This window comes from Capricornis sumatraensis, chromosome 19 (assembly GCF_032405125.1).
Source record: "Capricornis sumatraensis isolate serow.1 chromosome 19, serow.2, whole genome shotgun sequence".
In the NCBI taxonomy this organism is placed as follows: Eukaryota; Metazoa; Chordata; class Mammalia; order Artiodactyla; family Bovidae; genus Capricornis; species Capricornis sumatraensis.
Genome location: NC_091087.1, coordinates 13,160,320 through 13,174,463, shown reverse-complemented (window position 1 = coordinate 13,174,463; position 14,144 = coordinate 13,160,320). Strand labels below are relative to the sequence as shown.

At 49.6% G+C, this 14,144-nt stretch overlaps 1 protein-coding gene across 2 annotated transcripts in view; it reads right to left on the bottom strand.

Annotated features, from left to right (window-relative positions):
* The window catches only part of TTC23 (tetratricopeptide repeat domain 23), a 161,799-nt gene that overhangs the window by 26,163 nt on the left and 121,492 nt on the right, over positions 1–14,144 (bottom strand). For both annotated transcript variants that reach the window (XM_068991448.1, XM_068991449.1), the window contains exon 7: positions 7,200–7,305. In XM_068991448.1, coding sequence (XP_068847549.1) covers positions 7,200–7,305 — 106 coding nt within the window. The remainder of the gene's footprint in view (positions 1–7,199; positions 7,306–14,144) is intronic.

Genomic DNA, 14,144 nt, shown 5'->3' with positions numbered 1-14,144 from the left:
GTGCCCCTTTCCCTGGCAGTCACATGCTGACCCATCTCCTCCCACAAAACCACCCCGTCTGGGCTGGTCCCCAGATCTGAGTGCTGCTTGTCCCTTCCCTTGTGTAGCTGACCTCACAGGGCTCTGGGAGAAAGGAAGCCGACTGGCCTAAGTCATACTGGTGCATAAACAGCTCACAAGCTCTAACTCAGGGAGGCCCGGTCACATTTTCCAAAGAGGACGCTTGTCAGCACCTTTGGATCTCTGGAAGAGGGACTGGAAGCTAGGGAGGAAGGAAGGGGTTGAGGGGAAGGAAGGAATTTATTACTCAAACCGAGGCCACAATAGCTACTGAGGTGGAAGCAAGCTGGGCTTTGCGGTGAGGCGTCAGTGTCCCTGCCTGGGAATGTGCCCTCTGGGGCCAGCTCCTGAAATCGCTGCTTCTCTTCCCCCGTTTCCGAGTCCTCGGCTCCTCGACAGGCCCATGTTTCTCCTAATTCTGCTCCTGGGAGTCTCTAGTCAGCAGAGGCAGCGCCAGGGAGAGGGTTCTCCGCGCCTGTTGTCACGTACAAGCTGACCACAAGTCAGGCATCCCGTCAGGATGCTGCATGTGAGAATAGCCTAGGACTCGGGAACAGTGGAAAGTCCAGGGCACACACTGTGGGGACCTTCCCTGTCTGTGAATTTGACACTATTTTTATTTTTACCTGGGATATAGGAGAGCTCCTTTACTGCAAAACCCTGACTTATTTTCCCCCATCCCCCAAATTAGCATTCTAAACCATGAACCCCATGATTAGTCACTGAGGAGAGAGAAAATTTGCCCTACTACCCCTAAGGACTGACTCCCTGAGAGGAAGAGCTGGTTCTCCCAGGAGCGGGCATCCCCTTGGAGGTCCTTCTGGCCCAAGTGACAGTGGAGTTGCCAGAGGGATGCCACTTCCTGGCACAGGCCTTGTGCCTGATGCTGGGTGTGGGTTAACAAGGAGCTAGCAGTTTCAGCGTTCATACATGTGGCCGTTGCTAAGCTTAAAAACCTCTTCGAGAATCCTCGGCAACCTGATGCTAGGTGGCCCCAGCAAGGGATGAGGTCACTTTCTAAAGCACAGGGCCATGACTTAGCTTTATAAATCTGAGCCCCAGTGGCACAGGTGTTCCAAGGCCACGAACTTTTCCCTTTTTCCCTCCCGCAGAACGCTGGGGCTGTCTGCAAGTTAGGGTGAAGGCAAGTGTGGCCCAGTGGGCAGGCTGGCTTAGCGTCTCCCAGAGGCCCTTCAGACTGTTCCATCTGCGTGTTCATACAGAGGCATAAAAAACCAGGGCTCCATTCAAAGAGCAAGAGGAAAGTGGGGTTATGATTTGGCACCCTAGAGGTCAGGAGGTTTTTAATTAAAATAAATTTTGGTAGCCGTGGGCTCATTTTCTTGAGGCTGTCCAAATGCAAGATTTGGAATAGTGAGGACAGCTTTCATGACGAGAGAGGCCTGGGTGTACAATGTGACAATTATCCTTTGTAATAGTCTTGGGAAATTGTACTCTGCACCAACTGCAAAAACTTTAAGGACCCCAGGGAGTTTGAAAATGGAAAGTCTCAAATCTTAGCCTGGTGTTAGCCCAGAGGAGCACCAACACCCAGCAGACAAACAGATTGAACCCATTTAGACCCTGCTGGGAGCTGCCGGGGGCCCTGTGCAGGCAGCTGCGCTGAGACTACCCAGTAGCCTTGGGGTGGGGGGCACGGGGTTTTCTGAGGACAGACGAAGCCCAAGACAGGCTTTCTCCACACCGAAAGATCACCTTCGAGAGGAACATCGTCCCCGGCATCTGGGAGATGCCTCAGACCTGCTGGCGCTGAGCTGCGTGGCTCCAGGAAGTCCTCGGCCTTCTTGGGGGCGGGCTTGCCTCAGCAGAGTGAGGTGACCAAGGTGGAGGCAGGCTGGTCTCACAGCACCTGGGGCTCACAGGTCCTGGCAGGGCTCAGTCACCACAGGGATGCCGGCCTCGAAGTCCTCACCATCAGAAGCGGGCCAGGACCGTCCTCCTCCAGCACTGCTTGGGGCCACCCAGGGGTCCAGCAGCCTCAGGCTTGTTGCTCAAGTGGCTTGTCTTGGTAAAGCATATGTGATTTCCATAAGCTTCCCTAATAATATGTTTCAAAGTCAAGTCAGAGTATTAGTAACTTAAGCTTTCCTAAGAAGTTGCGGACATAACTTATTAGCTAGCACTAAGTGAAACACTAGCGGCTCATAGAAGTGGTTATCAGAGTGTTTCATCCTCCCGAGGAGAGCGATAAAGCTGCGGGCTTTGTTCTCAGGCACACAGATGAAATGCAGTTTGCAAGCAAAGCTCGATGAGGTTTCAGTTCTGCCACAGGTTGTACCTCGGTGAAGAGAGAACAACAGCACAGACTCAGGGTGCAAAAGGCCACCCCTTCTACCTCTCTGCTGGCCTCAAGAGCTGCCACCCCTGCAGCCTGCACTTGCCCCACTTTTGGGCTCCCGGGCTCCCTGGAGCCCTGAGGACAGAGCACCCACGAAGCCACGCCCTGTCTGGCCTGGAGTGTCTCAGGTGGGCAGCGCCTGGCCTCTGTCTAGGCCCTGGTCCTCTAGACGGGCTGTGCTCTAGGGTGCTTTCCAGAGGTTTCTGAGAGGGGGTCCTACTAGCCCCTTTTCTTCTCTGGCCTCACCCACTGCTCTTTCTGCCCCTTCCCTTCCCCACCCAGCCTGTGGGGCACAGAGCAGGCTGGACACTGATGCCTGCTTGGGGCGCTCGGGTGCCAGGCTCAGACAGGCTGGGTGTTTTGCACTGAGAAGTGGGCCCTGGGTAGGAGCTGAGGCAGGGTGTCTGAGAGCACACAGGGCTTGGGGGGTGGGCAGTGGGAAGACTGAGGAGGAAGGGAGAGTTGGGGGGTGGCCAGCAGCGGTTGGGGGCCTCGGGTTGGAGGTGGGAGACGGAGGCAGCAGGGCCTGCCAAGCATGGCCATGGGCAGTGGAAGGTAACCTGTGATGAGGGAGCAGGCCTCAGGTGGGGCAGGGCCCGGCACAGGGAACGCTGAGAACCAGGCCACAGGAGGAAGAGTTGAGCAAAGGGGTGACTGTGGAGGGGAAAAGCCAGGGGACTTCACGGAGATGCAGAGCCCACCTTTAGATACCCACATATTTCCTGACTACTGTATAAGACGAGGGGAGACATCAGGATGAGAGAGGGCTGGGGAGACACGTTGTGAGTCTGTCCACAGAGCTGAGAACTGGGGATCCTGCCCCCTCCCGAAGGTGGGCAGGGGCATAGCCCGTCCTCTCCTGTAGTCTCTGAAACCGACAGAGCTCCCAGGCCCAGGCCCCACATGGGGCCACTTCCAAACAAGGCCACCCGAGCTCAGCGGGCTCTGCCTCTCAAAGGTTTACACTAAAATGTACTTGGCTTCAGCCCATTTCATTTTAATATGCTTTAGGAGAAGAGTTATAAACACAAGGCCAATGCCCTGACACTCAGCAGGGCTGGGAGAACTGTTAATACCAAGTTTGTCTATGGCTGCTCTGGGAAGCTGGCCAGGCTCAGGTTAGTGACATTTCGCTAGCCTGAATTGGGCGCCCTTATGCAATGACAATCCTCCGTGACTTCTCGGGCAGTTTTGTCTGCATAAGGAATGTGGGCAGGCACAGGGCAAAGGGTTCGTTTGAGTGCGGAGCCAGAAACACATTGGCTCCTTGGCCCGTGACGTTTTGTTTATCGGAGGGCAATGCCTTCAATGGGCATTCATCAAGCAGGTTGTGGAGAATCCCCAAATGAGAAAAATTTCCCCCGTTAACGATTGTTTTAACAACAAACAAACAAACTGTACTTGGCACAGACAAGTTTCCACATAGGAGAGTAGAGCTGAGATCCTCGGTGCTCAGTGGAAAGTATGGATTTGCTGCCAGGGGATCTGACTGGGACTTCCGAACCACAAGTGACCAAAGTCCAGGCTAAAGAGGCCTGCCTGGGTGAGAGCTGGGTGGGGAGGCCGGGCCCTCGCTTGGCTGTCAAAGATCACTTCCAAATTCTCTCCTCTCCTTTCCCCTTGCTGGAGGTAGCAGAGGCCTGGAGAGCTTCAGCCCCGGGTGGGTTCCTCGTCACTGCATTAGCTTGTTTTGGGGGACAGCAGAGAAATGAAAACCAGGCGCCTGGAAAGGCAGTGGGGAGGCACCTAGCCACTGCCGCTGTGGCTCCTGGATGGAAGGGGGGCCCATTCACTCCTGCTTTATTGGGGCATGCCGAGCCCATACGTGCTAACACAGCCGCCCCCTCTGGGCGCAGGCCGAGCTTAGGCACGTGTGGGTAAGACTAGGACAAACGAGCTGAGCAGCAGCCCGCCAGGTCGTTGTCCCCAGTCTCCCCTGTGTTCTCCATCAAGGAAACACAGGGTCCCCTGGCAGCATGCTCAAGCCTGTTAACACAGTAGGAATGAGCTGGGTGTCTCTCTGCTTTGGTTCTTCTGACGCACTTATTTCGGGTTTGAGGTCTGAGGCCTTGGGGGCGAGGGCTGTGCTTCTCTCTGCCCCTGCTCCAGGGCGTCCTGCTGCTGCTGTTCAGCATCTGTTCTGATCCAACAGCTTCTCTGCCCGGCCTCCTCCTTGCTTTCAAGTAAATGCTTCCTGTCAGACATTTTGTGTGTCCTCTGACCAGTGGAAGCCGAGTCTGAGAAGGGAGCCTCCCTGGACAGATTGGGGCTTTGTCCTTCTTGGGTAAAGCGGTGAGTAGAGAGAGTATGGACGGGGCTGGCGGTGTGGAGAGCTGTCTGGGTTACCTCCTTTGTGAAATGGGAGGTTTTGTCCCGCCTCCAAGGCTTGTTAGGATGAGACGGGCATGTTGGTGACAGCGCCAGCGCCTGCATCTGATGACGCTTGCTACCACCGCTGTCGTCATTGTTAATATGATGCTGCCGAGATTCCTGCTGCCCCCAGGCTCCTGGGGGCTCCGTGGGTCAGTGTTTCAAGCAGCCATTCCTCCAGGCCTCAGGCAGAAGCGACCCCCTTCCTAACCTGCAAAGCCAGCTGCGACTCTCCAACTCCCTGCTCCTGGGCAAGTTTGCTTCTTGTCCTTCCCTACTCACCCTCCTCCGATATCTCAGACACTGACAGGCAAGTTGGCTTCCTGGTGCAGGTCACCACGTGGTCTGAGCCACACGAGAAGCAGGGCTGAGACCTGTGTGGGCTCCTGGGTGGGCCTCCTTGGGCCACCTTCGCTCTTCTCGCGTCCTCTCCCTCCCCAGAGCCACACACTCTTTGGCAGGTGTAAGTCGGGGGTAGCGGGGAAAGAGGGAAAAGGCATGTGCAGTGCCGGCAGGGAGGTCAAGAGGCTGTGTTCAAGTCTACCATGCCCTGGCTGTGGCTCTTGGGAAATTACCTAAGCCTCCATGGCTCAGTTTCTCCATCTGAGACCTGGGGACTCGTATCAACCTCACAGAGCTGTGGTTAAGTTACCTTTGTTAACTCGGTTAGAACCGTGACACTACAAACTACATACATACATATTATTACTACTACAATTACGTACTACATACATATTATTGCTAAGAGAGGTCATTAAATTTTCACAAATCTAATTATCTGTATCTAGTAGGTATTAGTAGCATTCTCAATTTACAGGGGAGGCTATATCAACGCCATATTTAGACTGGAAAACTTAGAAAAAAATACATCTCATGCTCCCAGGTCAGAAGTTAGGGATCTACCCCTCCACGCTTGTTTGCCTCCTTCAGAGCCTGAAACATGTTTGACTTAGTTACCATCAACTATGCATTGATTTCACATAAAACTTCAGATTTCTGCCTTCTCTGGAAAAGGCAGACATGCCGATAAGAGCCTGCCTTCCACATGACAGTGATGGGCCAGGGCGGAACAGCAGCTGCTCACTTTGGACGGAGGACGCGCTTCTTCAGCTTGTCACAGCCCTCCCCCACCCCTATTGCATCTCTCAGATTACAGCTGAGGGTCAGCTGCCAATCATAAGTGTGCTGCTGCTGGTTTCTAAGGGCCATCCGCTTCGCTCGGATTGCTCACCTGGTCCCCATGGACATGTAGGTTGGGACTTCTGCTAATCTAGGGGTTTCCATCCTGTTGGCATTTTAAGTATCCTATTAATACTTGTGGCATGGAAGGTTCTCTTACCTATTAAAGGAATGTTAGCCACCAACAGGTTGGAGAAAATGTTGGCTTTCTGCAGGTTTGGAAGTCGGTTGAGGTGTGGAGTGCTCTAGGGAGTTAGAATGAGAAAGGGCATCTCCTTTCCCTATCATCTGGCTCTGAAAAGGTGCACAAAGCTCCCGGAGACCAGAATGAGGGATCATTAAGGGGGATGGACAGACAGACCCCCTTCCCCAGCTCTTCCCAGGACAGGAGCCCCTGCCTGGCCCAGAGACCTCTGCAGACCAGTCTGCTCCCAAGGTGCCCCCGTCATCTCCCCCTCCACCAGCCTTCTCATCTGAGCCCAGCGCCTGCTCCCTGAACCTCAGCCGCAAGCCTTCCAAATGTTGACTTTCAGCTTGATGCCACACTGGACCTTATTTTCCAATAATGGATAAGTATTTTTATCTGACACCTTGGAATACACCTTGGGTCTTCTTTATGAGTCATACTCTGCTTCTGAATATTCTGGCCAACAACAAGAAAAAGTCATTAGGATAGCATGTTCTCCGTCAATAGAGGCATACTGTATGCTCAGAGCCTGGGATGGAAGATTAAAAAACTCCCAAGCTCACTGCTCTACCTATTATGTGGGGCTAAGAAAAACTATATGAGTCATAAGTGGCAACTTCCTTTTGGAATCCTGAAGACGTGTAAGTTTATGCTGATTGAAAGCTCAGCCCTGGGAGAGTCTGAAGGCTGGCATTTCAACAGGCCAGATCTGTTGCCACAGTAAATCCACAACAATCTTTAAAAATAGATCACCTCTGAAAGCCCAGGAGGCTTCCCTGTAAGCCCAGCATGAACTCTCTGGGGCTCTGATAGCTACGTTTGGATTTGCTGTGTTTGAGAGTACAAGTCTAGAAGAAGGCTGAAAAAGGCTAGAAACCAAAGGGCTCTGGTGCACCAAATCGAGAAGGCTCTCTGAAGCAACTATCACAGCTCCCTCTGCCTGTTCATCCATGCCAGAGGCAGCGAGCCCACGACCTCGATGCGCACGGGCCAGGCAGGGAGCAGGCTGCTCTGCCCCCGGGGAAGGCTCACACTTGCTCTCACCATGGTGCTCAGGCCTCCCAGACGCGACAGCGGCACAGGCGATGGAGTGTGCGGATGTGGCTGCCTCCTCTCGAGAGGGGCTTCCTCTCAGAACGATGAGATGCGCCTGTGGTCACGAAAAGAAGAAACACGTTTGCTTGCACACTTGGCAGCAGCAGCAGGGAACAAACTGTTCTTGCAGCGATAAGCAGAAGGCCAAGAAAACTTCCAACAACCTAAACAATATAATTTATGTGGATGCACAATCAACTCTGGGGAGAGTTGGGTTTTAAAAGCATCATGCAGTGGAGAGAGAATGTACTAGGCCCTGGACACTGAGTCCAGACGGTTTGATGCTGTGGCCAGGACTTATTTCTAAGTAAATCATTTAAAGGTCTATCCTTCCATGAGTGCATTATTGGTAGAAGAAGGGGGAGGGTTTCCAGAAGGAAGGAGATGAATTAAAAAGTGCCAGTGCTGCAGAAGAAGTGGGCAAGCACAGCCCCCTCCCCACTGGCCAGCCCAGAGAAGGGGACTTACCCCCAGTGTCAGCAGCCTCACCCACTGAAACCCTGACCCCATCCCCATGCTTGGTCTGCCAAGCCCATTTGACTATATCCTCAGCGAACCGGCCCACGGGAATTGCCCAAGCACAGTAAACAGCTCAGTTCCTTGAAAATGAAGCCCATTTAAAAATTCTCTAATGGAAAAGAACCACTTGATGATATTATGGGGCTGTCAGGTAGCACGAGTGGTAAAGAACCCGCCTGCCAATGCAGGAGACATGAGAGACGTGGGTTCAATCCCTGGGTCGGGAAGATCCCCTGGAGGAGGGCATGGCAGCCCACTCCAGTATTCTTGCCTGGAGAATCCCATGGATGGAGGAACCTGGAGGGCTACAGTCCATGGGGTTGCAAAGAATCAGACAAGACTGAAGTGACTTAGCACACATGCACGCATGATACTATGAGCATAAAGTAATAAAATCCTTTCAAATAAAATACAAAATGCATCCCTTCAAATAAAAAAGACATTAAGCAAACAAACAGGTAAACAATCGCATGAATCAGTCCTAGCTCCTGGAAGCTGGAGGAATCAGGGTGCTCAGGGCGGCATGCACCAGGTGGGAGGGATGTCCGCGTTCATGACACGGTGGAAACAGAGAATGTGAAGGCCGAGCATCAAGGCCTGAGTCTCATCTCCATGCTTTATTAGCTGTGAAATATCTTGGGCAAATTACCCACTCAGCAACCTCAATTTTTTCATCTATAAAATGAGGATAATACAAATTGTCAAAAATATTCAAATTGATATCACAAATGAAAGAGCATTAAGGTACAGCCTAAATTTAAGATTACATAAAGCCAGGGCACTAGAATCTTCTAGTCCAGAGACAGCAGTGAGACAGCAAAGCCAGAGAGACTTGCTCCTCTGACTACCAGCTAAATGCATTTCTGAGATGATAATCAGGGTAGACTCTAGACTGTCATCTCATTTGCCATATGTTAAAACCTACTGAGTTAGTAGACCTAGACTTCTTATGATGAGCCTACTCCAAATCAGGATTCTTGGTAATAACTTTTATCGCTGTGTTAGAAGAATCAGAATTTCATATTTGTAAATACTAACAATAGCTTTTGTTTTAAAATGACTTTTAAAATTACAGGATGTAAATAAACTGAAAGTGTGATTTTTGGCAAACCATAATTAGTCACTATCCTCAAGTTGTCCTGAAGTTCTGACTGGTAATGCTTTTCAAATTGGAGCCACAGGGACAGAGTGAGGAATCAAATGTTCAGTGCTCAGGAAATAAAAAGAACAAGAGAAAAAGCTTGCCCTGCCTGCAATGCAAATATTAATAGATCATGTTTACTTTGTCTTTTCCCTGCATTTACTATCTCTGTAATCCAGAGGGTGAGGAGAGCACCTTCTGATGCCAAAAGAGATTTAATTTAACTCTGATTGACCAAAGCTCATATTCGAATTCAAAAAGATTTCATATTCTGTTTCTACTCAGTCTTATAATTCAAGTCAATGCAAAAGATGTGAGTCTATCAAAATTCCTTTCAAATGAATAATTAACATGTTCTGAGAACTAGGTTGCTTTTTGTCTTGGAGACAGGATGCAAAGTTTTCCATGAGCAAAAATGTTCACAGTATCAAGAAAGTGGATCCTGAAATCTTCACAGGGGTCTGAATGTGTCACAAAATCTTCATAACTTCAATGTTTTCCTGTATAAGATGCTAACATAAGTGAACATCTAGTATTCATTATTTACTTCAGAAACTCAGTGTCGGGTCTAATTTGTTATTCGATGTTCATGAAGCTTTTAAACGCCATATGCTGGAGTAGGGGGCGAGGGCAGTGGAGAAGGGAACCCGTGATGTTTAAAATGTGCCACATTAGTATCTCATTTATTCAGAACAATTCAGCTTAATTTAATTCAGTGCTATTCAATTCAATTTATCTTAATTATAAAATGCTTTTTGCATGCCACATATTACTCAAACACTAGGAATTCACACAAAAATTACGTAGAGCTTTTGGTTTTAAGTGCACTTACAGATGAACAACAAAAATGTGGGGTAGTTTGATTTGACCTAAACTCAGACACTGCCCCTCTCCAGGGTTCTGGCTCACTACCTTCCTCTCCACCCTTCCTCCCATCATCATTTTCAGGAAGCTCCATAAGACTGGTCTGCAGTCATTGGGCAAGAAAGGGATAGTTCAGTTTAACAGATGAATAAAGGACAGAAGTCAATAAAATGACCCTTTGCATGGAGGAAACCTAAGGAAGAGAGTAGAGGACCCCAAACAGGATGTTTTACCATCAGAGGGAAAGCACGGGAGGGAGCATTTGCTGGAACTGGAACGATAAGTTATAGGGGAGGGAGCCATGGCCTTCGGTAGAGGGATGAAGCCCACCTGCACTGTGCTCTCTTCTTCCAAGGTCAAGGCTGCATGACCCCCAGGCGGAGGGCAAGGCAGCCCACAGACATGGTGCTTAGTGGGCACAGAGAGGGGTTCAGGGTGGAGCTGACAGAGCAAACTACAACAGCCAGTGCATGACCCAGCTAACACCTTGGCCTCTGGGGCTTGACTGGCTCATTCTCCCCCATCCTCGGCCACCCAGTCCCCCATGATCTGCACTGCCTCTGGATCCCACAGTTCACATAACCTGTCGGACTGTTGGGCACCCTGACTTTATCACATCTGTGCGGCTTCTCATCCTCTGTCCACTCTCCACATCTCACTATCCACCCACTGTCCCTTCCCTTCTGGTCTAGCTTAGAGGGCACCACCCATCAGTGCCTATACAGAAAATGCCCTCAACTCCACTGAAGAAATATTTTGAGATGGTGAAGAATGGGGAACCATCTAAATACCCATCAGTTCTGTTCAGTTCAGTCACTCAGTCGTGTCCGACTCTTTGCGACCCCATGAATCGCAGCACGCCAGGCCTCCCTGTCCATCACCAACTCCCGGAGTTCACTCAGATTCACGTCCATCGAGTCAGTGATGCCATCCAGCCATCTCATCCTCTGTCGTCCCCTTCTCCTCCTGCCCCCAATCCCTCCCAGCATCAGAGTCTTTTCCAATGAGTCAACTCTTCGCATGAGGTGGCCAAACTACTGGAGTTTCAGCTTTAGCATCATTCCTTTCAAAGAAATCCCAGGGCTGATCTCCTTGCAGTCCAAGGAACTCTCAAGAGTCTTCTCCAACACCACAGTTCAAAAGCATCAATTCTTCGGCGCTCAGCCTTCTTCACAGTCCAGCTCTCAGCAGTGGAATGAATATTATGTGGTTTATTCATACAACGATTGAACTCTATCTATGTGGTTATAACATGGTTATATTTCAAAAACACATCATTGAGTAGAAAAGCAACTTTTAAAAGGATTCGAATATCATGATGCCACTGCTTTTCAAGTTTCTGATTTTAAAGCAAAAGAATGCCTTTTAGTCCAAACAGAATTGTCCATGGTTTTGTAATATACAAGGCAGGTAAGAGTGGAGCTGTTCTCGCTGAAGCAGGTGGAGAGGGTCTGCAAGCCCACCCAGTTGCTTCCATCCAGCCGCCCCCAAAAGACCCTCCTTGGAGCATGAATGTGGGGGTCACACAGTTTGATAAGCACGGTACCACACCAGGCAGGAAGCCTCCTGAGGGAGCGAGCACAGAGGAAGTTGACAGAGCTCGTGATTAGATCACCCAATCTTTCCAAACTAAGCCACTGTTCACAATTCTGGAGCAACACTTTGTTTGCTAAGATAATATAGATACCCCTGTTACATACATCTGGAGCGTGTAAGGACAAAGGTTAGAGTGAACAGAGTTACCGGAGTCCTGCCTGCCACTCTGGCTTTATACAGACGCCCGGGTACTGGCCCTGCTGGGGATTTGCGGCTTGACTACGCTCTGTCTTCCTCGCATTTTATTAAGCACCCCGGGGCTTGCACCTCTCCTCCTATCCTTTGATGTTTTTGATATCTTATGGTTATGTGTTTATCAACTGCCATCTTGAGCCTGAGGAGGAATATTTAATATTCTTAAATCTTTTCAGCTTCTAGCATGTCGGCCTGGGTTAAAAACAAAAACATCTTTAATGTCCCATATGGACTAACCGCCTCAAGCCCTGGCAAGGTACAGAGCAGCTGTTGCACTGCGGTCCTCCTGTGTGTTTCTGGGGAAACTGCCGGTTCCTCAGCTCCAATCCAGCTGTCTATAGACACAGCCAGAGCCAGGGCTGGCAGACTCTTATCTAACTGGGCCTGTCCCCGCGGATTTGGAAAACGTGTGATAGTTTTTGAAGAGAAAACTTGATGACTAGTAAAAAGGATGTGTCTATTTATGCAGGCAGACCCCATCAGATGAATATTCAACTTAAAATGAACTGGGTTCATTCTGAGTGTGGAACTCCAATTACTGTGGAGGAGGGAGAGAGATTTCTTCTTTTCTCCTTTTGATAATAATTAGGGGAATCCATGACTCAGAGGGAAATCTCTCCCACAGCAAAGTGAAGAGCACTCAAGTAGCTCAAAGTACGTTTGTGGGCTTAAGCCGGATCTCTTTACCCTGGAGATGAGAACTCTCGCGGAGAGAAAAACAGTAATTGCCGGGATCTCTCAGTGCAGCTGGGGCTGGGACAGGGAGGGCCTGAGGGAACTAACACCGAGGTACACTGGCTCCACTTAATCTCAAAATGACTAGTGAGAGTGATGCTGACTGCCTAATTTAAGGATGGGAAAAGGAAGTCTTGAGGAGAATAAACGGCTGTCTGAAAGTCACAGAGTTGGCTGATGACAGAACAGGGGTTCAAACTAAGGCCTGGGATTTCAAATTGCATGTTTTGCTCATCTAACACCTGGTCATCAAGAGGGCAGAAGTCACAGAAAGGTGATTTTCAAGTCAACATAATGAAGAACTGTGAAGAGTCAGAGAATAGTTGCTAAAGAGTAGACTCAGCCCAGAACTGAATAGACTGGCTGGCAGAAGAGTGAACTGCCAGCATCCGGAATTCTGAGCACTCATGGAAGAGGGACACCTGGAGGGGTCAGGCAGCGGACAGTGGATGGAGCAGACGTTACAGTGCCTTCTATCAAGTGTCTCCATTTATGCTTTGATTCAGATTTGTGCCTTAATTCAACAGAAGCTGAAGCCACTTGTCACCATGAAGTGTGAGCTTGCTGCTGCTTTTATAACTGACCAGCTGTGAAAGTGCATAGCTTTCTCTCTCTGCTCTGCCAGAGCTGGCCATCCCCTGCTTCAGCTTTGGGCTGTCATCCTTGGGCAAGACAGGGTCATGTTGCAGTCCAAGGGTGCCACTTCCTTTCCTCTCCCATCTCTGCCCAGTAGGGAGGACTTCCATGGCCACACAGGGTATGTGTGGAGGCCACTGGAGGGCTTTGGCTAAAAAAAGACATGGAGCTGGGAATCCCTGCAGGAAAGTAGATGCAAGGAGTGACTGGGTGCAGAGGGCATTCAAAAACTGATTTCTGAGAGCCGCAGACTGAGCCAGTTTCTTTTAATAGTCAGAGAAATGCTCTGTGGCAGCTCTCCAGTTGTCAATTTTAGCTCCCCCAAAAGGCTGGGAAGAACAGGCCCTACTCGTTGTTTAAGAGTTAGCACCAAAATAGACATGTTGGGGCCTTAGTTTTTTTTCTTTTGGTTGTGTGTGTCTTCTTAAAACTTAACTAGATTTTTAAATTATATGAGTAGCACCTGCATATAATTTTTTAAAAATCCTAAGTGGTAGAAAAGAATAAACAATTACAAATTTAAATGTCCTTCGTGTCTATAAGCCTCACCCTCTCTTCTCCCCATTTCCAGTCTGATTTTTAATAGCTTACTCACTACCAACAGTTTCCCAGGTATCTTTTCAGAAATTATGATGTGCTTACACACACACACACACACACACACACACACACACACACACACACACACGATCAGAGCCTGGCCCTGCCCCCCTCTTGGTTCAGCTTCCTCTTCTGCCCCCACTCGGGGCGCTAACCATGGTGGCTCCTCTCCTCATCCTTTGGGGTGTCTCATTATCAGATCCCACATCAGGTCAGGCTGCCCCATGGAGCTCTCGCAGCATCTGGTACCTCTCCTTGTGGCGCCTTCATGTCGGTACGTTTACATCCACCTGTGTGATTCTTCACTAAGGTCTATCTCACTCACCAGGCTGCTTCTTGAGAGCAAGACCTCTGACAACTGAACCTCCCATCATAGTCCCAGACCTAACACTGTGTCCAGCACATTGTAGTGTTTAATTGGTCATTGACTGAAAGAACAATCTGGTTCACATCTGACCTTTTAAAATTAAGAATACACTTTGGACACCTTTCATGTCAGAACAGACATCCATCTCATTCTGTTTAGTGGCTCTATAGTATCCCATCCCATGGACAGATTATAGCTTCATAATCAATTTCCTACTAATGGATTTTAAGGGCATTTCTAA